Source organism: Sylvia atricapilla, chromosome 4, assembly GCF_009819655.1.
Source record: "Sylvia atricapilla isolate bSylAtr1 chromosome 4, bSylAtr1.pri, whole genome shotgun sequence".
Classification (NCBI taxonomy): domain Eukaryota; kingdom Metazoa; phylum Chordata; class Aves; order Passeriformes; family Sylviidae; genus Sylvia; species Sylvia atricapilla.
In genome coordinates, this window is record NC_089143.1 from 31,428,986 (window position 1) to 31,455,272 (window position 26,287).

At 43.8% G+C, this 26,287-nt stretch overlaps 1 protein-coding gene across 2 annotated transcripts in view; it reads right to left on the bottom strand.

Moving 5' to 3' along the window:
• Nucleotides 1-9,345: 9,345 nt before the first annotated feature.
• DNAAF9 (dynein axonemal assembly factor 9) overlaps nucleotides 9,346-26,287 on the bottom strand; it is a 72,972-nt gene continuing 56,030 nt past the window's right edge. The window contains exons 29-38 of one of the 2 annotated variants that reach the window (XR_010743446.1): nucleotides 25,828-25,865; nucleotides 21,235-21,370; nucleotides 20,804-20,890; nucleotides 19,253-19,359; nucleotides 18,496-18,570; nucleotides 18,141-18,343; nucleotides 16,479-16,544; nucleotides 16,053-16,146; nucleotides 13,566-14,610; nucleotides 9,346-13,490 (exon numbers count right to left, since the gene is read on the bottom strand). Coding sequence is in view for 1 of the 2 variants with exons in the window: in XM_066317466.1 (XP_066173563.1) it covers nucleotides 14,498-14,610; nucleotides 16,053-16,146; nucleotides 16,479-16,544; nucleotides 18,141-18,343; nucleotides 18,496-18,570; nucleotides 19,253-19,359; nucleotides 20,804-20,890; nucleotides 21,235-21,370; nucleotides 25,828-25,865 (919 nt within the window). In the remaining variant the exon portion in view is untranslated. Of the gene's footprint in view, nucleotides 14,611-16,052; nucleotides 16,147-16,478; nucleotides 16,545-18,140; nucleotides 18,344-18,495; nucleotides 18,571-19,252; nucleotides 19,360-20,803; nucleotides 20,891-21,234; nucleotides 21,371-25,827; nucleotides 25,866-26,287 lie in introns of both variants that reach the window. The other variant, XM_066317466.1, reaches the window with a different exon arrangement.

The following is a 26,287-nucleotide window of genomic DNA, read 5'->3' on the forward strand; positions in this document are numbered from 1 at the left end:
TGGCCAAAAACTGAACAGGAATCACTCACCAGTTAGTGCCATGGGTAAAAGAGACTCAGCTGGGGGAATTAATTTAATTTATTCCAGCAGCTTCCCCCAAGCCAGTCCTGCAGCCCCTGGCTACAAAAACCTGGCCACACAAACCCAGTACATGGAGGTTTTGCCCCACTCTGGGGTTCATCTTGAATGAGAGATTCCCCTGTGCTGCACCCACAGCTGAGGGGTGATGGAATTGATGCCTTAAGTTTTTGCTTTCATGTTTTTCAGATTCTGTGCTGCCTAGAGGTGCAGTTCTGAGCCTCATATGAAGTGTTAGTAAGCTCTCTCCACAGAGTTTGTACTCTTCACAGAGTAGGTAGACAGAATAAATCCTTTTCCTGCTGAAGACCAAGGACAACAAGTACAAGTTTTCAGGCCCTTTCCGTTTTAAAGCACAAACAACAGTGGGCTGAAGAGAGAAAACAAGAAGGATGGGACTCCATAATCTGAAGCTGTAATTTGAAAATTAAACCCCAATCTGTAAATGGACCAAAATTTATAAAAGTGTGAGACCTTGTGACCGAGCATCCACTTTGTGACCATTGTGACCAAGGTCCCCCTTGGGTGTAGCCCTGGTCAGGCTCTTGTGCTGCCCAAGGTGTATACTTAAAGGCCTTTTAATAAATATTTACTTTATTCTCTAGCTCTGTCCAGTCTCTGTTCCAGGTCAGCCTTCCCAAGGCATCAGAATCACAGAATCCTTAAGGTTAGAAAGGAGCTCTGAGGTCATCCAGTTCAATCCTCAAGTGTAGGATACAACAGCAACAATATCTGCACTGGAGTAGTACTCACAGCTTTAAAAGACCAGACTAAATAAAAGCCTGCATGTCATCAAAAAAGTTCCAAAATTATTATGAGAACAGCACAAAAACTTTGGTCAATCAGGTCAGAGCCAGGAAAATCAGGCCTAACATTGCCCAAAGGACTTCAAAATACAGAAAGATGAAAAAAAAATTAAATAAAAAAAACTCATCCACTTCAAGTTAAAATTCAAATAGGCTTCAAACTTCCCCTTGTTGGCCTGACAACTGGGATTTCGTGTGAAAATGCAAGGAAAAAAACTGGGTACAGACAAGAAAAATACATGTAAGGAGTTTATTTCTGAAAGCAGAGCTAAGCTCTTTTGTGCAGTCACCAGTGACTGTGTAAGTGAGAACGATCTTGTTCAGTGAGTTCCCAGGGGATCTGGCTTGGGAAGACGAGTGGGAGGGAGGAAGGGTTAAAAATATTTTTCAGAGAAAGCTTGGCTGCAGGATGTGTCTCCAGAGGGCCTGGAGCACAGGAGGGACTGGAGATAAACAGACATGTGGAGGTGCCATCCTTCCCACCAGACTGGAGGCACAATATTGGTAATGCAGGGAGAGGAATCTGGAAATTCCCTGAGGAGGAGAATGAGGACACAGCACAGGTCACAGCTCTGGCTGTGGAAGTCCCACTTGCCATAGGAAAAGGGAGGAAATTATGAGCAGGAATTTCTGCACGGGGCAGGAAAGACCTTCTAGAGCCAAAGGATGGGAGAATGCCACAGAGGGGCATTTCTATAACAGAACCCAGGTATTGTCCTGGCTAGGCTGAAGACTGGGCAAAAATACCTCCCAAACCCAACATGATTAAGGATTTAAACCACAACCCGCTTTTTTACAAAGCCATCTGACCATGGGCACCTCGTTAGCATTTTCAGTCAGACGTTGTTTCATCTCCAGGAGCTGCAAAAACAAATCTCCACGGGACATCCGTCAGGCAAGAACAAAGGGGAGAAAGAACAACTCCTCCTTGTATCAAAGAGTGGAACTCCTCATGAGGGACTTGCCAAGAGCACTGGAGTGATGAGAACCCTGTGACACTACAATGACAACATTTTTCTTGCCTCACCAATGTTTTCCTTGCTGTGTTGCTTCCCCTCCGTGGACACACGGGGTGCTTGGAGCATCCATGAGGAAAGGCCTTCTCCTCTCAGCCTTTCAAATGGAATGTGGTAACCAAGGTTACTGGGGTTCTGCTCCTGTGAGTTTTGTTTCCAGAGAAAGCAAAATTCCCCCTCCCTCTTTTGGTGGTGCACTGATGGGATGGAACAGGGCTCTGCTGGACCAAACCCTGAGCACACGAAAACAGATCCCACAGCAATCAATAAATCACACAATCATGGAATGGTTTGGGTTAGAAGGGGTTTAAAGACCATCTTCCAACTCTCTGCCATAGGCAGGGACACCTTCCACAAGCCCAGGTGGCTCCAACCTGGCCTTGGACACTTCATGGATCCAGGGGCAGCCACAGCTTCTCTGGACACCCTGTGCCAGGGCCTTACCACCCTCATAGCCAGGAATTTCTTCCTGAAATCCCACCTAACCTAGACCTCCCTCAGCTTAAGGCCATTCCTGTAATTCCATCCTCTGTCCCAAGTCCCTCTCCAGTCTTCCCTTTAGGTACTGAAAGGTCTCCCCAAATCCTGCTCTGCACAACCTGAGCTTCCCCTCTCCTTACCCTTCCAGTTTCCAGCATCCTGCATTCCTGGCACACACCAAATTCACCTTTTCATTTTCCTTACTGCTTCCTGAAGGAGAAGTTCTTCGCCAATTCTTTTGCAAGGCAGCAAGAATTCCTGGGGTGAGCTGCAGGTTGTTCCCAAGAGAGCCCCAAGAGACCCTGGGGTCTCAATCCAGCCCTGCAGGGAAACACTGAGGTATTTGATGTAGAGTTTTCTTTACTCTCAGGCCAGTTCCTGATGCAAGGAATGGGTAAGAACTGATCCAGTCCTCACACACAATGATGGATTGATGGCATTCCTGGTTATCCAGCTGGAAGAGAGGATGCTGGGTTCCTGTTTCTGGGAATGACCACGAACCAGGTGAGGATCGAGCACCCCTGATCCTCCTGGGAAGAGGCTGCAGATCTCAAGCAGCAACAAGGGAACCAGTGATCAACAAACTTTCTCATTTTACACTTTCTAGCCTCAAACTCCAAGGAAGTGTCTGGTTTCCCCTTTTCCAAGAGCTGAGAGAAGACTTGAGGGAACATCCAGCTGCTGTATCCGCAATTTTTGTTCACCTATGCTTTATAAACACAACAGAATTTTTTTTCTTCTTTTTTTAGCTGTTTTAGATGTTTTTATCTCCAGAAATTCTCCTTTCCTTGGTCACCTGTGGTCAAGGTGGCATTACAAGATGGGACATCCAGGCTGGGGGTCCATTTCCATGTCATGTTATTAACATTTAAGTTCAGGTTTTACTTCAGTAACTTTGCCAGAAATGTGCTGAATCCTTTTTTTTTTCTTTTTTCTTTTTTTCCCCCTAAGCCTTCCCCTGAGACATTCTGAACTAAACATTTCAGATATCTCAAAAAGAGAACAAAACACAGCTCAGATCCCAAAATAACCATCAGCAGAGGCAACACAGGAGCAGGGAAAGAGCTCTGCTCTTGGTTTTCTTTCTCCTACTCTTTTTTTATCTTCACTGGGAGGAATAACAGAGGAATTTCTGCTCCTTGCTCTGTTGATTTGGGGCAAGGGCTCCATGCAGGGGTCTGCAGCGCCACAGGAACTTCACTCTGGGGTCTTTTAAGCACTTTGACCTGGATTTAACCAAGGCTGTCCTCTTCCTTTACATCATCTGTAGGGTCAACTAAAAAGCAGGAGCAGATGGGAGGATTTTGTCTGAGAGGGGAGTCACTCTGCATCTTTTTCCCATTGTTTTGCTTTTCTCCTCATTTTTCACCTACAGGAGAAAAATTTTTCTCTACGACAGCACTGAGGCTGAGAGTAGATTTTTAACACAATAGAAAAATCCAAAATCCCCTCTGTGGATCGAGTGACCCCTTCAAGGAAAGAAGGATGAGGCTCCATGGAAGGAGGAATCCAGAGGGTTCATTCCATGCAAATCAGGTGCAAAAACCTGCTGGTCAAGCAAAGGCACAACCAGAAACCACCATTTCCCCCAAACCCCTGCAGCTTTTCTTTCTGGACAGGGTTCATCATCTCCCTTTTCTTCTGCTGGAAATGAGAGGAAATCTGGCTTTGTATGATACGGAAATAACCGAAAGCTTCTGACTTAGAGACAAAAGAAAGGGAAAAGGAGCGAGGAGGGGGGAAAAGGCAATTGAATTAAGTCACAATAATTTATCTGGTGTGATGCTCTGGTTGAGACAGTTTTTCCCTAAACTTCAGCCTTGTGCAGGTGTCAGTGAACTCACCAAGGGCTGACTGACAGCCTTGAGGATGTTTCCAACGCATTAAGGAACGAGCTCTTCGGGAAAAGCTGAGGACATCCTTCACTTTTTGCTTTAGAATCATGGAATCCCAGAATGGTTTGGGCTGGGAGGGACCTTAAGGATCTCCTTATCCCACCCCATCCAGGGTCAGAGACACCTTCTACCATCCCAGGTTGCTCCAATCCCTGTCCAACCTGACCTTGGACACTTCCAGGGATCCAGAGGCAGCCACAGCTTTTCTGGGCAACCTGTGCCCACACCTGGCAGGAAATGGGAAGGAAAACAGGTCTGGATGAGGTTGCACAGGTAACTGCACACCCAGAGCAGAAAAACAGGGATTTAAATTATTACAAAACATCTCCAATGTCCAGATCACAAAGAAAACGTTGATTTGCCCATTGCTGTCCTGTTAGTAGCATGGCAATGTGGATTGCTGGCCTGGACAGCAATGGGAAAACTACTGGGAGAAGACAATGAGTCCCAAACCAGTGTTCATGGCTCAGCTGTTGAGGGCTCTCCGCAACAGTGCAGGAATTGTGCTGGAAATGTTGGATGGGCAGGACTCCCAAAGGCACAAAAGGGATGAGAACACCTCCATGGAGAGCAAGACACACTCAGCCACGGCAGGCTGGCTGCAGACAGTCAGGAACATTCACTTCCAGCAAAAGGTTGAGCCAGGACAGGGGGATAATTCCTCCCTGGCCTACTCCAGCAGCGTCTTCCCCCGCCATGGGCTGTGCCAGAGGAATCCTCGGGGCTCTTTGTGCACACATTAGGTTTGGATTGAAAACTATTGTTGTTCCTCCCCTCCCCTGCTGCCAAGACCGAGCAGATGGGTGAGCTCAGCACTGTCTGGGAGCCAGAGGCAGCAGGAGCTTCCCAGGAACTGAATTCTGCATCCCAGAGGGAACAGGGAGTGCAGGATGGAGTTCAGCAGATCCTGGATGACTCTGAGCTGTCCTTCCTCGTGTCCCTCAGCACCAGGTAGAGAGGCTGGCTTCTAGAACTGGTGTTAAGAAGAAACTCTGCTATAAAGGAGGTGAGGCCCTGGCACAGGGTGCCCAGAGAAACTGTGGCTGCCCTGGATCCTTGGAAATGTCCAAGGCCAGGTTGGAAGGGTCTTGGAGCAACCTGGTCTGACCTGACCATGGCAGTGGCGGAATCAGATGATCTTTAAGGTCCCTTCCAATCCAAGGATCCAGGGGCATCCATAACCACCCTGCATGCCTTCTTCTCTCACTCCACACTGCTTTAATCCCTTTAATGAGGGATTAAAGCCTACTTTGGCAGGAGGGGCTGAAAGAACACACGGCCCAAATCCACGACCCTCTCTCCCTGTGAGGTGGATGAGACACACACAGAGGAAGGAGCACATCCCAACTCTTTCTGTGCCCACTCCATCCTCCCACATTCCCCCCACAAGGATCCCATCTCTTGCCTGCTGCTTGTCCTTTTTCCCTGACCTCTCTGAGAGCCATCACGTTCCCAGTAAAGTTTATTGTTAAGAACTTGCACCCACCTCACCTAAGCAAACAAACAGCAGCCAGCGGAAGGGACACCCTTCCCAAACCAGCCAAGCCCAAACCATTTGTATTCCTTTTGCTCTGCAGCAGTGATTTTAATCTGCAGCACACAGCAAGCAAGCCCAGGCCTTGCCTTTGAGCAGAGAAATCTCTTTCCAGCCCTGCTCTGTCATCCCACTGCCAGGGATAGGGCAGGGGACAGCAGGGACTTTTCGATTTTAGGGGGGAAATTGCATAATTCAAGAAGAGTTTTTACTCCATCTTCAGCAGAAATAAAGCTGCAAGGAATGCAGGGAATCATGAAATGGGTCGGGTTGGAAGGGTCGTTAAAGCTCACCCAGTTCCACCCCTGGAGCAAGGACAACTTCCACTATCCCAGGTTAGTCCAACCTGGCCTTGGACACTTGCAGGGATCCAGGGCAGCCACAGCTTCTCTGGGCACCCTGTGCCAGGGCCTCTCCATCCTCACAGGGAACAATTCCTTCCCAATATCCCACCTAACCCTGTCCTCTGGCAGTGGGAAGCCATTCCCCTTGTCCTATGATCCCAATGGTCTGTTCAGGCTGGGATACAGTGAATGGGGCAACTCAGATCTGGCAGCTCAAGGCATTTAGGAGGCACCACAATTTGCAATTCTGTCTTTGTGCTGTTCCTTGTGCCAGCAAAGAGAGAAGGGATGTGTCTGCTGGTACAGGAGAAACTTCAGCACTCACCTCAAGAGGTTCCTCAGGGAAATACAACAAAATTCCCTATTGTTGCACAGGAAAAGCATCTTTCAGCAGTCTCCAGCATCCTGCCTGCCTCTGGACCTTCCCTGAGTGCTGGTGACATCCCTCCTGACCTGGAGCAGATAACTTCCTCCTTATTTCCCTGGGATAGGTGAGGACTTCAAAAAACCCCAGAACATGAGGAGGCCCGTGATCCCAATCCAGCACGACAACCAGGAGGGTGTGGGAGACCTACAGGTCCCGGAGAAGGCTCTGGGGACACCTTCAAACACCTTCCAGTGCCTAAAGGGGCTCCAGGAGAGCTCAAGAGGGACTGGGGACAAGGGCATGGAGTGACAGGACACAGGGAATGGCTTCCCACTGCCAGAGGGCAGGGCTGGACGGGATATTGGGAAGAAATCCTTCCCTATGAGGGTGGGAAGGCCCTGGCACAGGATGTCCAGAGACGCTGTGGCTGCCCCTGGATCCCTGGAAGTGTCCAAGGCCCCGCTGGATCCACCTGGGATGATGGAAGGTGTCCCTACCCAGGACAGGGCGTTGGAACTGGATGATCCTTAAGGTCCCAACTTCTGGTTTGATGCACTCAAGCACCTTGGATATTCCACATCCCTGTCCCAAAAATCCTGTGACCCACCCCTACAGCCCCTGCAGCCTCTCCTTTTCCAGCTCCTCTGTTATCCTTTCTCCAGAGCTTCCCAAAGCAACCAAAGGCCCAAGGAAAGGCCATGGCCAGGCCCAGCTCCAAGGCTGACAAGATAAAGAGTTAAAGCAGGCGAAGCCAAACCTTTGGAAGAAAAAGGGCTCTGCAATAAATCAGGTATTAGAAGGCAGGAAGGTGCTGTATAGAGGAATCAAAGTCCGGAACAGGATGTATATAAAGCAAATATTGAACTAACTTTGATAACACAGAAAAATGGAAGATTTTTGGTGGGGTTGAGCGAAGGCTCAATTTGAACCATTAGAAATTTCCTGTTTCACTCGTGTGGGGCGGTTTTGCAGTGATCTATACAATGCATTGTGTGCCTGCTGATTTCCTAGCCATGAATGGGTCACCCACTTTTTACTTTCCATGCTTTTTTGTTGTTGTTGGGGGTTTTTTTGTCTGTCCTGGAGAAATAACACTATTGAAATCCTCCAGGCCTTGCCCATTGGGTGTTTTCTTTCCTACCAAGACATCAAACTGCCCTGAAGGTTTATTTTAAGCCAATTCAATAGGAGGGATCACACAAGCACCTTGTGGAACGTGTACAATGGGAGCCGAACCCAGGGCTATTCAATTAACAAGTGCTCCCATTTCCATGCAATTCCTGTTGGGAATTCATTACTTTAATTAGGCTGGTAATTTATGAAGCTGGAGAGGCACTATTTGTTGGTGGACACGTAGGCAAAGAAATTCCAGATGACTTCACATGGAAGGAAGAGGAGCTCGTGAAAAGCTGAGGAGAGCTGGAAACCTCTCCAGATACAACCAGACTGACCAAAATGAGGTAATTAAGAGCAAGAAACAGGACAAAAAAATCCTGATTTGGGGTATGTTCAGGAAAACCTACCTCATCTTTTTTAGGAAATGAAACTCAGACAGTTCCCCATCATCTAAATCCTCTCAAAGCATTTTTAACTTCCTATTTCTCCATGGGAAGGGTTATCCAGCCCTGGCACAGCTGCCCAGGGCAGTGGTGGAGTCCCCATCCCTGGAGGGGTTGAAAAGCTGTGCGGATGTGGCACTTGGGGACATGAACAGCTGGACTTGGTAATCTTGGAGAGCTTTCGAGCAATGTGTAATAATCCTTTCCAGGAAGGAATTTTCCCAATATCCAATCTAAACTTCCCCTGGCCCAGGCTGAGGCCGTTCCCTCTCCTCCTGTCCCTGTTCCCTGGGAGCAGAGCCCGACCCCCCCGGCTGTCCCCTCCTGTCAGGGAGTTGTGCAGCACCACAAGGTCCCCCCTGAGCCTCCTTTTCTCCAGGCTGAGCCCCTTTCCCAGCTCCCTCAGCTGCTCCTGGGTCTCAACCCTTCCCCAGCCCCTCAATGTCTGTCCTGTACCCAGAGACCCCAAAACCACCCCCAGCACTGGAAGTGCCCCAGCAGTACCAGCAAAGGGGACGGGCACTGCCCTGGCCCTGCTTAGTGCTGCCACAGAAATTCCTGATTTACAGGTGGGAGCTGCTTTCCAAACCCAGCTGAACAGCAAGGGAAATCCTGGATTTCAGTCCAAAATCCATGACCCAGAAGCTGCTGTTTTATGTGCACACCTGGAATATGCAAAGCGGGCTGGATTTAACAGGCTGGTTTTACATAAACTATTCATAAAAAATCCAAATGCAAAAACCTTCCGCCAGAGGATGCAAAAGTGATGTAAAGCACAGACAGAAAATCAGCAGCAGTCTCAGTTAAACCAGCAAAAATCTGATTCATGCTCAGCCCCTCAGGGAAAGAAGGATAAAGTGGGACTGCCCTCTCCATGGTAGCCAGATTTGAGATCCATGGATCTGGAAGCTGCATCCTCATTTCTTGTGAGCACAAGGAGGAAGGTTCAGCACCTCCCTGTATTTGTCAATCTGTAAATATTAACTTATGCTCACACACAACTGCTGAAAAACAAGGGACAGCAGCACAAAGCAGATGAATCTTCCAGCTTGAATTTTATCCAATAAAGCAAGAAGGTCTATTAAATCAAGGTCTAAACTTAACAGAGCTGCGAAAAACCCCCACAAAACCTTGAATTTTTGTATTTTATTTGAATTTAAACAACTCACCTTTCTACCAGTTTCAAAATTTTAAATGAAAACCACTCAAAGTTTAAAATTCCAGTTTAGGAACCCGTGAGTTTATTAAAGGAGTCAAAGCCAGGCAGTGGATGGATACTGTTTATTGGTTCTTTCCATCACATTTGAGTTACAGGTGTAAAAGTCACACAAACTGCAGGTATAAACATGTAAAACAATACAAAAATAAATGGAAAGGTAGTTTTATATTTACTGAATCAAGTTGTGTAATAAATACGAGAGGCAAAAAGCTTCAATCACACCATTCAGCTGAACTGAAGTTACAGTAGTGTTTGTAAATAACACGTTTTTAACTTAGACTTGCAAATATTAAAGCATTGAGAACTAGTATAAAAGTGAATTTTGGCACATTGTAAAGTGAGAAGTGTTACGTCGGGATCCGGCTGTTGTGTCAAAATGAAGCGATTTCTCACGAGCTTTCTGAGGTACATTTTTAACAACCTAGGATTAGATCAACCTTGTGATTCTACCAACTCACAGTTCACAATTCACTATACTAGTCACAATTTTTTTTTTCCCTTTTCAAGAATACCAAAGTATTCCAGAGCTTAAATCTGTGCAAATTCAGACAAGTTTCAATTAAAAAATAATAATTAAAAAAAAAAACCCAACTTATTAGAGAACCCTCACATGCAACTCAACTCCTCCCTGCAATCTGGTGTGTTAATTGCAAAGTGTAAAACTGGATTAATCCCAAATTGCACAGCTTAAAATTCAGATACTCCCAGACTGCAGAGCAGCTCAAGTTGCAAGGGTTCCCCTGCTAAGTTTTTCACATTTGAATGCCTATAACTTCAGTAACTTCTGATCACACTCATTCTCGGTGAGGAGAAAGAAAAAAAAAAACACCACCACAAGCTGCTAACAGAGGTCAGCAAAGCGTGGAAACCCCTTGAGGACTCTTCAGCACTTCCCAAGCTCAGGAATGCCTGGACACAAACTTTTTCCAAGTACAGTAAAAGAGAAAAGGAACAATGTAATGGCACTTTTGCTGTATCCAAACATCAGTGGGTTAGAAATGGTGCTTTTTTTGTTGTTGTTGGGTTTTTTTTAATTGTACAGTAGCAAGAAAGAAAAAAAAAAAGTTCAAACCTCCATCCTTCGGAGTAGCTCCATCCTCACCTCGACTTCCAAGGAGTGAGGACACCAAATCCCCTGGGCTGGGGATTCCATACAGTACAAACAGCTCTGACCAGAGTACAAAAGTTACACTTTTCTTTAAAAAAAAAAAAAAATTCAAAAAGCGCTGCTGATCGTTAGAATCAACTCCCAAAAAATCAGCAACTGCTCTTCAACAGCAGCAGCATTAGGCATTTACGTATTTCAGTCCTCAAAGAGTTTTCTTTTAAACACTTTAACCATTTGTGCTAATATTTGTCACTAGGTTAAATTTTTAAGTCCTTTCACCAAAACCGTTATTTTCCTTTAAAAAAAAACAAAGGTGACACCCATTTATTTGGGGAATAAATGGTGTCATCTGCAAGGCACTACTACATTTAAAGGATACCATTGTCACAGTTTCACTATTTTGGCATTTTTTTCTTTTTTCTTTTTTTCATTCTGGTTGAAAGTCACAGTTCAAAAATAAACGATAAAAATTGAGGTAATCAATTTCTTTCAATACCAAAATACATGAATTGAGCCAGTACCAGTCTGGTGAAAGGTCTTTGTAATACAACAGCTATGACCATAGAGCACATGCAGCACAGGACAGGAGGGTTCTAGGCCTTTGTTCTGAGCTCTTCTGCTCCAGTTTTTAAGGAACAGCTCAATTTGCACAGTCACACTCCAATTATTTCCTTATTTTTTTGTTCACGGGGCTTGGAATTCCAGCTGGATCATCCCCATCCATACTGATTTGAGAGCTGCACAAATTGGAGTTCTTAAAAAGAGTTCAGCAGAGCGAAAATCAGCTACAGCATCTTCATCTATTTTCAATCAATTGCACTTAAATCTACTCTGTATCCACTCACGAGTTGAGACAAAGCCTCCACCACGTGCCTGCTGTCCCAACCACTGGAATTTCTTCCCACATCACATCCCACTACTCTAAAAATATGGCTTTGCAGATGAGAGAACTGGGACTGGAACAGCTGGGTTTACACTGAGTGAATTGGCAAAGCAATTCCAATTGGAGTTCAATTTCCTAATGCCCCATTTTATTGCAGTGCTACCACCAGAATTTTGGGGATTCCTAAAAATTCTGGGCTGTGAAATAATTTCATGCAACCAACTGGATTTTTAGCTGTAAACCCCTGGCAGCCCCCCGAACCCACTGCTAGCTACCATTGCTCTACAGGCACTACAGGATATTAAGACTAAAATTTAGCCATGCATAGATAAAACTCACGAGCTTTATCAGGATACTCCACACTTGTGATCCAGGGAATACATCCCAGGAAAGCCTAAAAACACAAACTAATTGCTGGCTTTTACTGGCCTCTAACAGGATACAAGTAGTTATAAAGTCTCGTGGTGTGCAAAAAAAAAAAAAAAAAAAAAAGCAAAGTAAAGTATTGAAGTCTTCAATTCAGACAGCTTTTTAAATCTAGGAGAAAAGCGAGGAATGAAACCTTTATCAATATTTCTATCCCAGCCTGCAGGACCTGGAATTCCACCTGTGGAACCCTAACAGGACAGGCACCAAGCAATGAAGACCAAAAATCACCTAAAATGTGCTTCAGGTCACTGAAATGTTGCTTATTCCATATTCCAAAGGTAAAAAATGCATCTCTTTAGTAAAGCATAAGCTCTAATTTAGCCTCAGGTTTGATGGCAGGGGTTAAATTTCATTTTCCTGCCACGGGATGAGGCTGTGCAGATACATTTTAAGTATTTTAAGTGTTCTGCAAGAGACTTTTCATTCCATTTCTTGCTGTATCACAAACATCTGGTCAGAAAGAAAAGCTGCAGTTGCAGTAAAAGATTGAGCTGTCCCTAAGGCAAAGGAATATGAAAATAAAAAATTCCTGCTGGGCTGTTCTCACCTAAATTCTGAACACATGCATGCTACAATAATCTCTTTATTCAAAGAAACTCCAATAATTACCTGTAAGTAGCTGCTGAGGTACTTTATAATCCTTCAGTCAGGGATTTATAAAGCCCCCTTTAAAATGATACTGAATTAAGCCAGGACAGGCTGCCAGCATTCCTATTCTATCATTTAGGAACTATAAAAATTCTGTTGCAAGTATTTAAAAGCTGATTTCTCACCAGCACAGTGAAATGTTACGGTGTGCAAACTCTTCTGGGAAGCTCCACAAGTAAGTAAGTTCCTGCCTCTTTCAAGTAACATCCTTTGCTATTTTTTACCTTTGGAAATCACTCATCTTCATGAAAAGGAATTCTTCAGCGCAAGAATTTCCCCCTTGCCTTGCTTAGTTTTAGTACTGAAACAGGAATCCTCCAGGGATAATCTAAGCAACAACAAGGTGCACACTGCAGCCAGCCAGGAAATATTTTCCAGAATTCCAATGAGAGCACTGGGAAGAAATTAAGATTTCTCCACTGATTTCACCCTGAAATGTATAAATAGCTTTTCTTTAAAGTCAGAATTTCGAGTGCAGACTCAAACTGTGCTGAGGTTTTGAGATGGGCTGTGCCCTGGCAAAGGTGGGGGTGGGAGTGTTCCCTCAATTCTTGCTTTGGGAATATCCTGACAGCTCTGGGATTAGGGACTTTTCTGAGTTGTTCCCACTATTTTCACATTTTTCACTTTGGGAACACCCTGGCAGCTGTGGGATTAGGGACTCAGTTCTGAGGGTTTTCCCATTGTTCCTCCATTTCTTGCTTTGGGAACATCCTAACATCTCTAGGGTCTCTGAGAAAGTGTTCCCCCATTTCTCACTTTAGGAACACCCTGACAGCTCTGGATTAGGGACTCTTCTGAGCTGTTCCCACTGTTTCCGTATTTTTTCACTTTGGGAATGCCCCAGCAGCTGTGGGATTAGGGACTCAGTTCTGAGGTTTCCCCACTGTTCCCCCATTTCTCGCTTTGGGAACATCCCAACAAACGCTGACTAGGGACTCTTCCGAGTTTTTCCCACTGCTCCGCACTTCTCACTTTGGGAACACCCTGACAGTTCCAAGATTAAGGATTCTTCAGTTTTTCCCATTGTTCCCTCATCTGTCACTTTGGGAACATCCAAACAACTGTGGGATTAGGTGTCCATCCGAGCTTTTCACATTCCCCCATTTCTCGCTTTGGGAATGCTCTGACAGCTCTGGAATCAGGGACAAAATTCTGAGTTCTTCCCATTGTTCCCCCATTTCTGACTTTGGGAATACCCTGACAGCTCTGGGATTAGTGAGTCTTCTGAGTTTTTCCCACTGTTTCCACATTTTTCATATTGGGAATGCCCCAGCAGCTGTGGGATTAGGGACTCAGTTCTGAGTTTTTTCCACTGTTCCCCCATTTCTCGCTCTGGGAACTTCCCAACAGCTGCAGATTCAGGGAGTCTAAGTTTTTTTAATTATTCCCCCATTTTTTGCTTCAGGAACACAACAGCAGCTCTAGAATCAGGGGCTCTTTAGAGTTTTCCCCACTGTTCCCCCATTTCTCGCTTTGGGAACACACCAAGAGCTGTGGGATCAGGGACCCAGTTGTGAGTTTTCCCCACTGTTCCCCCAATTCTCGCTTTGGGAACATCCCAGCAGCTGTGGCATTAGGGATTCTTCTATTTTTTAAAATTATTCCCCCATTTTTTGCTTCAGGAACACACAAACAGTTTGGGATTGGAGAATCTTCCGAGTCTGTTCCCCCATTTCTCGCTTTGGGAACACTCCAAATCCCACATCCTGAATTTTCCCCACTGTTCATCGATGCTCCTGTGCAACCAATTTCCAAGGGACACCCAGGGACTGTTTGATATCTGCACCACAACCCAATTCCACAATTACATTCTGACCTTTTTTAGGAAATAAATCCAGTTTTGCTTCTTTTCTCCTCCTCCTTCTTCTTTTTCCCCACATTTCCACCACAAGCCAGAGATTCCAGGTGATGCTTTGTACAGTCTGGAATTAAGGTGAAGTGGAAGCAAACCTGACAGTACAAACAGCTAAGCAGTTACCGTGTTAAATGCCAACCTTAGGGGAATGATCCCTTAGTTTGGGAAGGAGTGCTGAAAACAAACATTTCACTCAATTTCTCATGAGTCAGAAGGACAAAACAGCATTTTTGGTTCCTGACACAAGGACAGAAACACCCAGGACGCACGTGCTTAAGTCTTCTGCTCAAAAAGGTCGTGGTACTCCTGCTCCTCCAGCTCCCTGTTGTACTTCTCAATTTCCCTGTTGGCTTCTTCCAAGTAATCATTCATGAATTGGTCCATCACTGGTTGGGAAAGGTGAAGGAAGAACATTTGTGCAAATGGAATTTAGTAGAAAAGAACATCCAGGTTTGAAGGAAGGGCCAGTTCTGGGATGCTCAAGGAAAGCAGAAATTCAGTATATTACTTTCTGGGAGTCTACAGTCAGAGCCACCACAACCCACAGCTCCCAGGGAGTAAAGAGCTACTCAAGGGGTATTTCCCAGCCAGAAGGAATGATCTAAAAACAGCAGAAACATAGCAGGGTTAGATGGGATATCAGGAATAAATTCTTCCCTGGGGGGGTGGTGAGGCCCTGGCACAGGCTGCCCAAAGAGATTTTGGACTCCCCATCCCTGGAAGGTGCTGGAATGAGGTCAGCTTCAATGACTCTTCCAACCCAAACCATTCTGGGACTCTGTGAACACATTTCCAGCTGTTCTGCTGAAGCAGAAGTCGAAAACTCTGCCCAAAATTCAAATCCTCCAGTAAGGGTTAACCAGGCCTGCAGCTTTCACTGCCAAACACCAAGGGGGAGGTGGAGTGAAGAATCCTGGAGTAGTTTGGGTTGGAAGGAGCTTAAAGACATCTCATTCCACCCCCTGCCATGTGCAGGAACTTCTCCCACTATCCCAGATTGCTCCAAGCCCCATCCAACCTGGCCTTGGACACTTCCAGGAATGAGGCATCAATAATTTTCCAGTGAATACTGAAGTCCAAGTTTGCTGTTGGGTTTTGTGCCCTGCAGACAGAAATCTGCTGGTTTAAAATTTTAAAGTCCCACAGGGCACAGAGAATAACTCTGTTCATATTCCAAAGCAGCATCATAGAACTGACCTGGATTTTTACCAAGTTTGGTGAAGTTAAGGTAAAAAGTAAACTGGGAATATAAAATCAATTTGGAAGTTGGTGACCAGAGACAAAAGCAATGGGGAGTTATGAAAATGAGAAAATCACAGAATCAAGGCTGGAAAAGCCCTCTGAGATCATCAAGGACAGCTGTTAACCCAGCACTGCCACAGCCAGCAGTGTCCCCAGGTGGTGACCAAGGACAACAGGAACAGTGTTCTAACACTGGAACCTTGGCAAGGAATGCCAGGGTAATACTAAGGACAAAAATATGATTGTTTTCACTTGAGTGTGTGCACACATAAAATTACATTCATTTGGAAGTTTTATCAGTCATGCCCAGGCATTCAGTGCCATTAAAGCACTATCTGGTTTGAAAAATATTTCTTTGACAAGCTGGGGTCCATAAATTTTTCCCTGCATGAGCTCATGGGCAGTTTGGGGTTTGTTTTGTTGGTTCTATTCTGTTTTTGAGATCTAATCTCTCAGAAAAGGCTTTAACACTAAGCTTTAGCTGGCAAGGAACTGGTTCTTTACCATATCTGCTTTGGCATATCAGAGCTGCACAGTTCACTGCCTACCCAAAACCTTCCTCAAAGTCTCCCATTTTAAAGGATACATGGATGATAATCCATTTTGTCACCAAAAAAATTCACAAATTGAGTCCCATTGTAAAAATAACCAGCTGGAAGTGGATCCAAGTGGCGTTTCACCTGCAACAGGGAAGAATTTAAATTAAAACCTGTAGGGACAGTCCTTACAAACTCATATAGATAAAAGAAAATGGAAGGGCCATTACGACAACCAAAGATGGCCAATTTTACACCTTCTCCTACTCTCCTGAGTCAATCTGGAGCTCTGAAATCAGATTTGTATCTCCAATCCCTCCTAGACAGCTCCAGTTGTGCTTCAAGTACCTCCAAAAGTGCTGCAATAATTTAGTGCTCAGCACACTTGCTGTGGCAGGTGCTCTGTCACCCAGATGGATATTTAAGGGAAATCAGCCAAAAGAAGAGTTTGTAAATAAATTATTACTTTTACTCACGTGAATGTTTTTGATTTCCTGAAGGGTTAACATTCCTCTGGTTTTCAGGGCTTTCCTCTGAGGTTTCTGTATGAAGAATGAGATCCCAGTTATGTGACTACAGAGTGACAATGTGATATCACAGCTTATTTATTTAAAAGATAAATTAAAAACAAACAAACAGAAAACCAACCCAAACCACCAAAGAGAAGCATGTATTTCAAAAATTCATTTCTAAAATTATTCAGCTCTGTGACGGCACAACTATGTTCTGAAAACAAAATAAAAATTCACTGATCTTACAGAAAACACTCAAATTAAAAATTCTGTGAGTATCTTAAACAAGACAATTTAAATAGAGCATTACTGTAAGAAAGCTGGCACTGGAACAGAAAAGTAACTTCGTTTTGAGTCTGAGAAATTCTGTAATCCTTTCCTGCAGCATGTGGTAACTCTTAGAGCTATCTGAAACCCTCAATTAGCCATGACTGTACAAAAAGTGTTTATAGTCTTGAATTGCTCAAAGAGGAAACACTTCACACTTGAGATAAGCATTTAAGTTCCAAGTTTTCATAAAATTTAAGTAGTATTCCACAAAGAGCCTTCTTACATGGCAAGGCATTTGTCTCTACATATTACCCCTGTGGTAAGTACACAGCAATCAGCACAGAAAACAAATTAATTCCCTGAATTAACACAGGGGAACAGGAGATGAGAACCTGAGCATCTCAGAAACTCAGAAATCTTAGAAAAATTTCAGAAAACTGCTCCAGCCATAGGCTGCAAGAAACACTCCTCCCTCCATGCACAAATTTTTGGAGGGAGCCACTGTGCAAATCCTAATCCACAAAGAGTAACATGGAGTATTTTTAACTTAAAAATGTCCCAAAAAGTTCTACTGGCACAGCCTGGACAGAGGAGCTGTGTCTGCCCCATCCCCGAAGTGTCCAAGGCCAGGGTGGACAGAGTTTGGAACAATCTGGGATAGCAGAAGGTGTCCCTGCCCATGGCAGGGGGATGGAATGAGATGCAATTTAAATTTCCTTCCAACCCAAACCATTCCAGGATTTTATGGATCTGTGATTCTATAAATCACAGCTGGATCAGCTGTGGCAGTCCCTGTATGCAAACTGTGCCTTCTGAGCTTCCTACAACAGCCACATTCCCTGTTCCCTACTCCCTATTGCAGGGATACATCAGCCATGCAGAAATACACTTGACTAATTAAGGATGACAAAATGAACAGGACTCCACCCTCCATTTCAGTGGATTACTTCCAAGGAGGTTTAATTTAGTGAATCAAAACAAATTTTCAGCTTTGCCAGCGTTCAGGTACTTGAAGAAGGTTTATTTCACAGCACACTTCAGCCCTTGGCAATCACAGCTCAGCTAAATCATCCAGTGTTTATCCTGGACATAATCCATTTGCTCAAGCATTCAAGAGCAGATCAATCCATGAATAAGCTGTAGCAAGCACTAAAACAATACAGAGATTACAACACACATTTGTAAACTCTTCGTCCCCTTCCTGAAATCCATTTGCACCCTAGAATGTCAATACCTTGGTAGAAGAAAAAAAAAAGATTAATTAAGAAAGCCAAATGTTTCATGGAGACACTTGGATTTTTCCTTTGGTTCTTAAGAAATGCCAAGCACTGAACAGAAGGAAACCTGTCCACAAACCTGTTTTGCAGTTTCTCTGAGCCAATCTTTGATATCCTCTTCCTTCAGAGAGCAGCCAATGAACACAAGGAAATATTCCTGTTGACTGCCGCAGTCTCTGGAATCATTTCTGGAATCAGGAGGAGGTGGCCCCTCCGGAACAGGCACCAGGCTTAGGGAGTTTGCTGCTGTGTTGTGACAGACTTCGATGACTTTATCAGCATCTAACAAGGAGAAGACAGAAGACAGAGCCTGATAATTGCTCATCTAATCTACCATCAGCAGTGGTGCAGACAGAATCCATGACAGAAATACTTTTTAAAATACCCATAACACACAGTGTGATCACAACACCTCAGGAGTAATCTGCCCTTACCTGAAAACTTCACTTTGCCCATGATGTGATAAATGTTTCCAGAAAAAGGACTTGGCTTGAGCAACGACTTAATTGCTGTTTGAAACAGAAGACAAACAGATTATCTCAACTTATTTTTCCTCTCCTTGGTGGAGCTTCTGGTAAAACCTGCAACTGATCTCTAATCCACATCCCAGTGCTTCCAAAGGAAAAGCTGCCATCTGCCTTGGAGTCTCAACATGTAACATCTATTTTCTCATTCTTTGCCATGGAGTTTGGGAAATAAGCTGTGTTTGGCATAAGGAACTCTCACAGTGTGTGTGGGAGGCAAAATCCTCCTCTTTAAGACTACTTGGCCAAGGAGAGAAGGAGAGGATTGATAATGTATCTACTCTAGAGCTGAGCCTGTTTTCTAGTAGCTACAAAGAATTATTTGGCATAAAAAGTAGAAGTTGATGGTCATTAATAAAACTGTATTTCAACACTAGAAAATACAATGAAACATAAAATAAAAAGCATACATAGGAAGTTGTCTCAGAGCTAGAAACCAAAAATGCAATTAGATTTTCATCTGAACAAAAATCATGGGACAATTTTCCAGAGCAGACGCTAAGGAACAGAATTTACTGTACTTTTAGGAAGGAAAGCTGAGCTTTCAATTAAAAGTTAACTCCAGCAGTGATTAAATAACTGCATTACATCAGTGCCTTCCTTCCCTTCTATCCCTCAGCATCCCAAAACTTGGATTTCAATCAAGTCAGGCAAAGTTCACTGGTACCTTTGCATTTGGTCACAAATCGTGTTTTCTCCAGAGGGCGACTGAACCACACACAGATCTGAACCATGGGAGGGAACACGGGCCCAGCCCCGTACTTGCCCTCGTACCTGGAGACAAAAACAAAACACCTTCAACAGACAGACCACAGGAGCTTCTGCTTCTCATCCAACAAAGAACAGCTGTTCTTTCACCACAGATGAGCCTTGCTCAGAGGAAGGAAAATAATACCGCTTTCTGATCCATGAAAATGTGCTGCCAACAGCATTAGGTTGGTTAAAGTACTCAGGACTCCTTTCCATAGAGTCATGAAATGGTTTGGGTTGGAAAGGACTTGAAAAATCATCTCATTCCCACCCCTACCATGGGCAGGAACACCTTCCCCTAGCCCAGGGTGCTCCAAGCCCCATCCAACCTGGCCTTGGACACTTCCAGGGATCCAGGGGCAGCCACAGCTTCTCTGGGCACCATGTGCCAGGGCCTCCCCACCCTCACAGGGAAGAATTTTCCCTAACATCTAATCTAAATCTCCCTCCTTTTAGCTTAAAACCCTTCTCTCTTGTCCTGTCATCATCTACCCATGTAAAAAACTCATTCTACTCCTTTTTTATGAGCCCTCTTCAGGTACTGCAAGGCTGCAGTAAGATCTCCCTGGATGCTTTTTTAGGAAATTATGTTCTTCCTGCTGCTCCTTCTTTCTCTTCCACACTACCCAGATCCAATTCTTGCACACTGTCATCAAACAGATTAACAGCTGTCCAAAAGTCTGAGATACTTTCTTTTCCTGCTCTCTCTTTGGCTCCATGCAATCCACAAGCAGCTCTGATGATATTAATTCAATATCCTCATCCCCAGCCTTATGCTGGTTCATTCTAGTAGGTTTACTTGGCTACTGCCATCCAAATTTATTAATAAAGACATACAGAGGACTGCAAAATATGATAAATAAATGATGTTTCCAGCACAGAGCCAGGAGTTGTGATGGCTGACAGCTGCAGATTTCTGCCAAAAAGGTGCAGCACAGATAACTGCAACAAGATGTGTGAAGAGCCTTGAGCCAGGAGAAATCTCCCTCGGTGTTCAGTGGAAAGTTTGGTGCCACGTGGGTTTGTGCCTCAAGCTGTGCCAAGGCTGTCACTGAGGTTCCTGGGTTTTGTGAGTAATTGTTCTGCTAATGGCCAGACTGACAGAGCAAGTTCATTCCAGTAATGCTGAATAGCTGTCAGGATGAAATTACTCCAGTCATTATTGACCTCACCCATCCCAATCCTTCCCAGTTTATTCCCACAGGGTTCTTGCCTATTCTTCTGGAAAGCAACAGTAATCTTGCCATTGATTTAAATGGTGTCCAGAAAGGAGCTTTCCCCCCCATAAAAGGGCAGCAATCTTGTATCCACCAAGAATAATCATCAGCTCTCTTAAAAATGATTTACACAGCTGCTGCCTGTTCCAAATGAGTAGTCTTGGAAAAAATATAAATGAAGCTAGTGAAACGTTTTAATCTTCAAGTTAATTAGAAAAATAGTTTTAATACTTCTCAGTCTAGATACTTGCCAGCCAGGGTACATTAAATATCGAGCTCTCATCATTTGAGGATTTGAAAAACTGCTTTCTGAGAGAATTAATTCAATATCCTCGTTCCTGTAAAGAGATAAAAATGAAGATTTTAATTTTCTAAGTTGAATAAAATGGCCACTATCTACTTACATAAAACATAATGTACTAGTGACAGTAAAATTAAGAGCACTTTTCCTTTAGTATGGCAGTAACAGCAGCATAAATCACGCTCTGCAAACAAAACACATTTCCTAATCCCTGTATTTATAAGCCCATAAATGTAAAGGGAAAATCCCTTTTGCACGAGAAGCAATTAAGAAAAATCCGCATTTCCTTCCTATAAATCACCGGAGTCAAAACAAGAGAACAGAAGTTTCTGAGTGCTGGTGGCCCGTGTGCCAAAAGCCATAAATCCTGATTAAGGTTACCTCGTTACAATTCCATTTTCTGCCAGGATGAAGGAAACTCCAGGATTTGCTGCTCGGATCAGGCTCTGCAGCTGCATGAGGAGTGGGTGCCTCTGCTCTGTGGCATGACTTGTGAACACCACGTTACTCACCAGTCCTGTGGAAAGAAACCAGGGGATCATTTACACAGCTCAGGCATGTAAACAGTGACTAATAAACCATTCAGTGATAGTCCAACCATTCTTCTCTTATTTTCCTTCCCTCTCACTACATTCTTTCATTGAAGACAAAAAGAAAATCCACTACAACAAAAAAATCAAGCAGAGAATCTTTCATCTAACAGAATCAATTTAGACACAACCAACAGAATCAATTAATTCAAATAACAAAACCATACAAGAATCAATTTGAGCAGGTCTAGTTAAAAAAAGAAAAAAACAAAAAAACAGTAAGGTGTAAAGTCTCTTGGTGAATTCAACGTGCAGTAAGAGACTAAACAGCTAGAAATCAGTATTTTGGACACTCAGCTGTCACTTCCAAAATCAAGAGAAGGGTTTAGGGTCATTTGTTTTCTTTGAAGACTCCAAGAGGGTATTCAGACAGCAAGACTGAACCCATGAGACATCAAAAAGATAACAGAAAACCATGCAGTTAATTTCAGTTATAGGATCCCTGCTTTCCAATTAGAGATTATTTGAGTTTCAGCCCAATTCCTCAAAGAAATTGCAGTGTCAACACTTGGTGACTCCCCAGGACGTCTGTATCGTCCTGAATGTGTGAGACACGGAGAGGAAATGGAAAGAAAATGGCCTCAAGTTGTGCCAGGGGAGGTTTAGATGAGATATTAGGAAATATTTCTTCATGGCAAGGCTTGTAAAGCCCTGGCACAGCTGCCCAGGGCAGTGGTGGAGTCCCCATCCCTGGAAGTGTTCAAAGGACACATGGATGTGGCTCTTGACACGGGGTAATGGGGAACTGGGCAGTGGGGCTGGGTTGATGACTGGAATTGATGATCTTAGAGGTTTTTTCCAAGCTCAACAATTCTGTAATTTTACAATAAATGTTATTTCTTTGTTCAAAATGTGCAGCCCTGTTCTGACACTTTCCTGTGACTGCAAATGGAGTGGAAGGAAGAACAGAAAATCTCCAATATCCATGAACAACTGAGTCAGGACTCATTTCCTCTACCTCCAACTATTTAAAGCAAAGATGGAACAACTGATCACACCTGATCTGCTACCTGAAGTAAGTCCTGGTCTTTACACAAGTCTTAAATCACATCAATCCATGCAAAGTCTGCTTTACACACAAATTCCTGCACCAAATATTTCTGGGGCACTTCCACTGCACCACACACACCCAGTCACTGCTCTTTGCATCACTGACCCTTCCAAGCCAGAACTTTATTAACAGCACAAATCTCCAGCACTGTATTTATCTTCTCTTTTAACTTTGCACAGAAGTTTCCATTCCAATTTCAGGAACATCCATGTCTTCTCCAATACACACTTGCTCTTGGGGAAGGGGTAAAGGGAAGGAGAACAGCAAGCACCCTTTGAAATTTAAAGCCTCAAACAGACTTAAAATTGTATCAAGCTTGGGGATATTAATCATGAAATTAGGATAAAAATATGAATAAGATAATCATGCTATGAGTAAGATAATAATTCCACCTCTGGAATATTCCTGCCCAGGCTGGATGGGAGCAGGCAGGGATACTGGAAGGTGTCCCTGGCCATGGCAGGGGGTTGGAATGACATGAGCTTTGAGGTCCCTTCCAACCCAACCATTTTGGGATTCCTGATTCACCCACCACCACCCTGTGGTTGTGCAACAGACACCCCAAAGAGTCCATGTGACAACTGGCAGGACCATGCCTTGGAGAGGATCAATAATTGTCAAGGATTAAGCTGGAAAAGCTCCAAGTTAAAAAAAAAAAAAAATCAGGGAAAATCAAATGCAGCAAATCACACACCTCTGCACCTCATCTCCTCCTCACCATCCCCATCCTTCTCCATCAGTCTCTGCTCCCTGTATGCCTGGCCCAGGGCACTCCCTGTCATTCCTGGCTGAATACTCCCACACAACCCTGGAAGCAGGAGACACCTGCTCAGAGCCCAAGAACCTGTGAGCTCTGGCTCTGTTCACACCCAGCTGTAAATCCTGGAGGTGCTGGGATCACAGGGACCAGGTTCGTGACCCTGGACTGATGGACGGAGAGTGTAATCCAACAGAAAAACACCTTCCTGAGAACTGGAAGGTGCCTCCACAGCTTCAGTAATGAACAAATTTAAAGTTTTCTATTTAAACTGCCACTGCCATCTCTGTTTCTAGAAGATGCATTTTGAAGACCACACAGTTTTGTTTAAATCTTTATTTATCCTCTAAAGAAAAGAACCCTTGCAGCCTGGGGAATAGAGTGTTCAATGGAAGCAGGAAAGGAACAGGAGGGATGGATTAAAAATACATATGCTGTATGAAAATAATGGCTCCTCTTTGCTCCCAAACTTACAATGGGAATATTTAACAATGGTGATGTCTTAATTTGTGTTCTATATGAAATTGTTTCACAAGGGCTGACAGGGTGCCCTTAGACTAGGAAGGTATCATCTTACAGCTTCTGTGCATGAAAGAAATAAAGGAAGGCACATTTAAAAAAAAGAGAGAGAGAGAGACAAAAAGGAATTACAGCACACAGATGGTGGCAGGATTTTTTGGAGAAGTTTAAGCAAACATGCACAGGATACTCATGCTGGCCATTCTGCTCGAGGCTTTTCAGTTCTCCTCAATCCCCACATGCCTCTGTGAGTCTTGGGGCTCTCCAAACAGAAATTTTAGAAAATGTCACATTGATAACATTGCCAGGGACCCCTGTGATACAGGGAAAGGCAGCAAAAGACAAACCCAACTCGCTCCCCAAATCTGGAAGACAGTTGTACCTTCTCTTTAGAAGGTACAAATCCAAAGTGTAATTAATTCCTACTTGTCTGTGACTGCACTTGGCTTTTTCTAACACTCACAATTTTGTGTTTTCTATCTGTACAATGCCCAGTAGAACACAGTCCTTGGAAGTGTCCAGAGCCAAGCTGGACAGGGCTTGGAGCACCCTGGGATAGTGGAAGGTGTCCCTGCCCATGGCAGGAGGTGGCACTAAATGGTTTTTAAGGTCCTTTTCAACCCAAACCAGACTGTGATTCTCTATGAATTATGCAGATGTAAATTCTCTACTACATAAGTGCCACAATTCTCCATTTGTCTGGAAAATTTAAGTGTGCCACATCTCACTTCAAAGCATACTTTTTCCTCCTGAAACTCTTGAACAAAAATTGCCCCTATTTATATGAAACCATTTCTTTACACAAAGAAATTTGTGTAAATTTCTGATGTCACATTCTGTATCAGAAAACTGGATGACACCACTTTGCAACATGCAGAAATTATTCCCTGCCACAAGAACATTCCTCTAACCTTCAGTATTTGTAATTCTTGCACTGTTTTGACTGTAAGAAAATTAGCTACTCTTGTCCTGGGCATTTTGCAGCTTCTCTTTCAACAATGACCAATTCTCACCCAATCCAGACTGCATAAACTCACTTTAAGAAAAACAAAGCTTTGAGGATTTATTTTATTTATTCTTTCATAAAACAAAAAGGCATTTTTACACATTCTCTGTAGTGATTGATAATTCTTTATATTCTTAACACTCTCCTGCTTCAAATTTGCCGGTGGCTGTACACATGATATTGGTGCTCCCAATTCGGAGCACCAGCATTTTTCTCTAAATAAAACACTGATTTATATAACAGCACCTACTTTCTGTCCAGCTTGTTCACAACTTCATTCTTTTGGGTTCTTTTCACACATGAAAAAAACCTGGCACAACTCTGGCAGCCAAGCAGAGCCATTAGTTTAAATAGCCACAAGAAGAGCACAGCACCCTACTCTGACTCTCCTACAACTGCATTTAAATATGAAGACAAAATAAATCCAACCTTGGCCTTGAACACTTGCAGGGATGGGGCAGAGATTTGAGGGCAGGTGAGGGAAGGATCATACCCCATTTATGCCAACTACCTGCTCGAATTCCCAAGCCTGGCAAGGAGGACAATGCAGCCAATGATTCATTTCAGGATATAAAACTGAACACAGCCCTGGTGCACAGCTGCTTTGTCTGCTGCAATATGATGAGCCCTGCAAGGACCCCCAGGCCACACCAAGAGGAGGATTTGGGGAACAAGGTCACCCCTCATTTTTCTCTTTCTAATAGAGCAGAAATGAAAGCTGAGTTTCCTCACACATCCCCAAAGGAGGCTGGAAGTCCAATCCACTTCACTCCCAGCTACAACAGTTCAAGTTTGATTCATGGTCTTAGGAAACCCATCCCGCAGATGAGGATTCCAAAATGGATCAGAATGCTGTCAGAATGCTCCAGAACTCTTTCATTTTCTGCCTATGATGTGTAGGCAGAGATTGTCTGTTCTTACCTCCAAGAGTTTATCATGACCCTTTGGCTATGTGTATCAATAGCACAAAATAATAAACACAGGTATTTATTTGGCCACATGGTTCAGTTATTGTTCTGTAGAGGTCAAAGTCAAGAGAAGTGACACATACCTTGTGAACACTGATCCAAGAACTTGGGAAAAAGAAGCCTAAAAAACCAAAAAGTTCACATATCAAGAAGAGATGTTATTATTTAAGTAAAACATTTACATTCACTTGGACACTGACAGAGTCTCACGAACCAAACCATTTTCATGCTTCTTTTCCTCAATCCATATAATTGCAACATCCTCACGGGTTATGTTTTCAGGACTTTTCCCCCAAAAATCAGTTTTGTAGATGGTTTCAATTCTCCAATATACTGAAGAGTTAATTCCCACCATGCAATTTATTCTGTATTCTAAGGAGTCAGAAGTGCTTCAATGTTTTTTTAATTCTTATTTAAACAATAGGAATTTAAAGTTTGCCCTAAAGAATTGTGCCTTTCAAAGAATGGGAACTCTCCATAGAGAGACTGGATGTACAGAATGCCAATTTCTGCTGTGGTGTCAGACAAATGACACTTACTTTC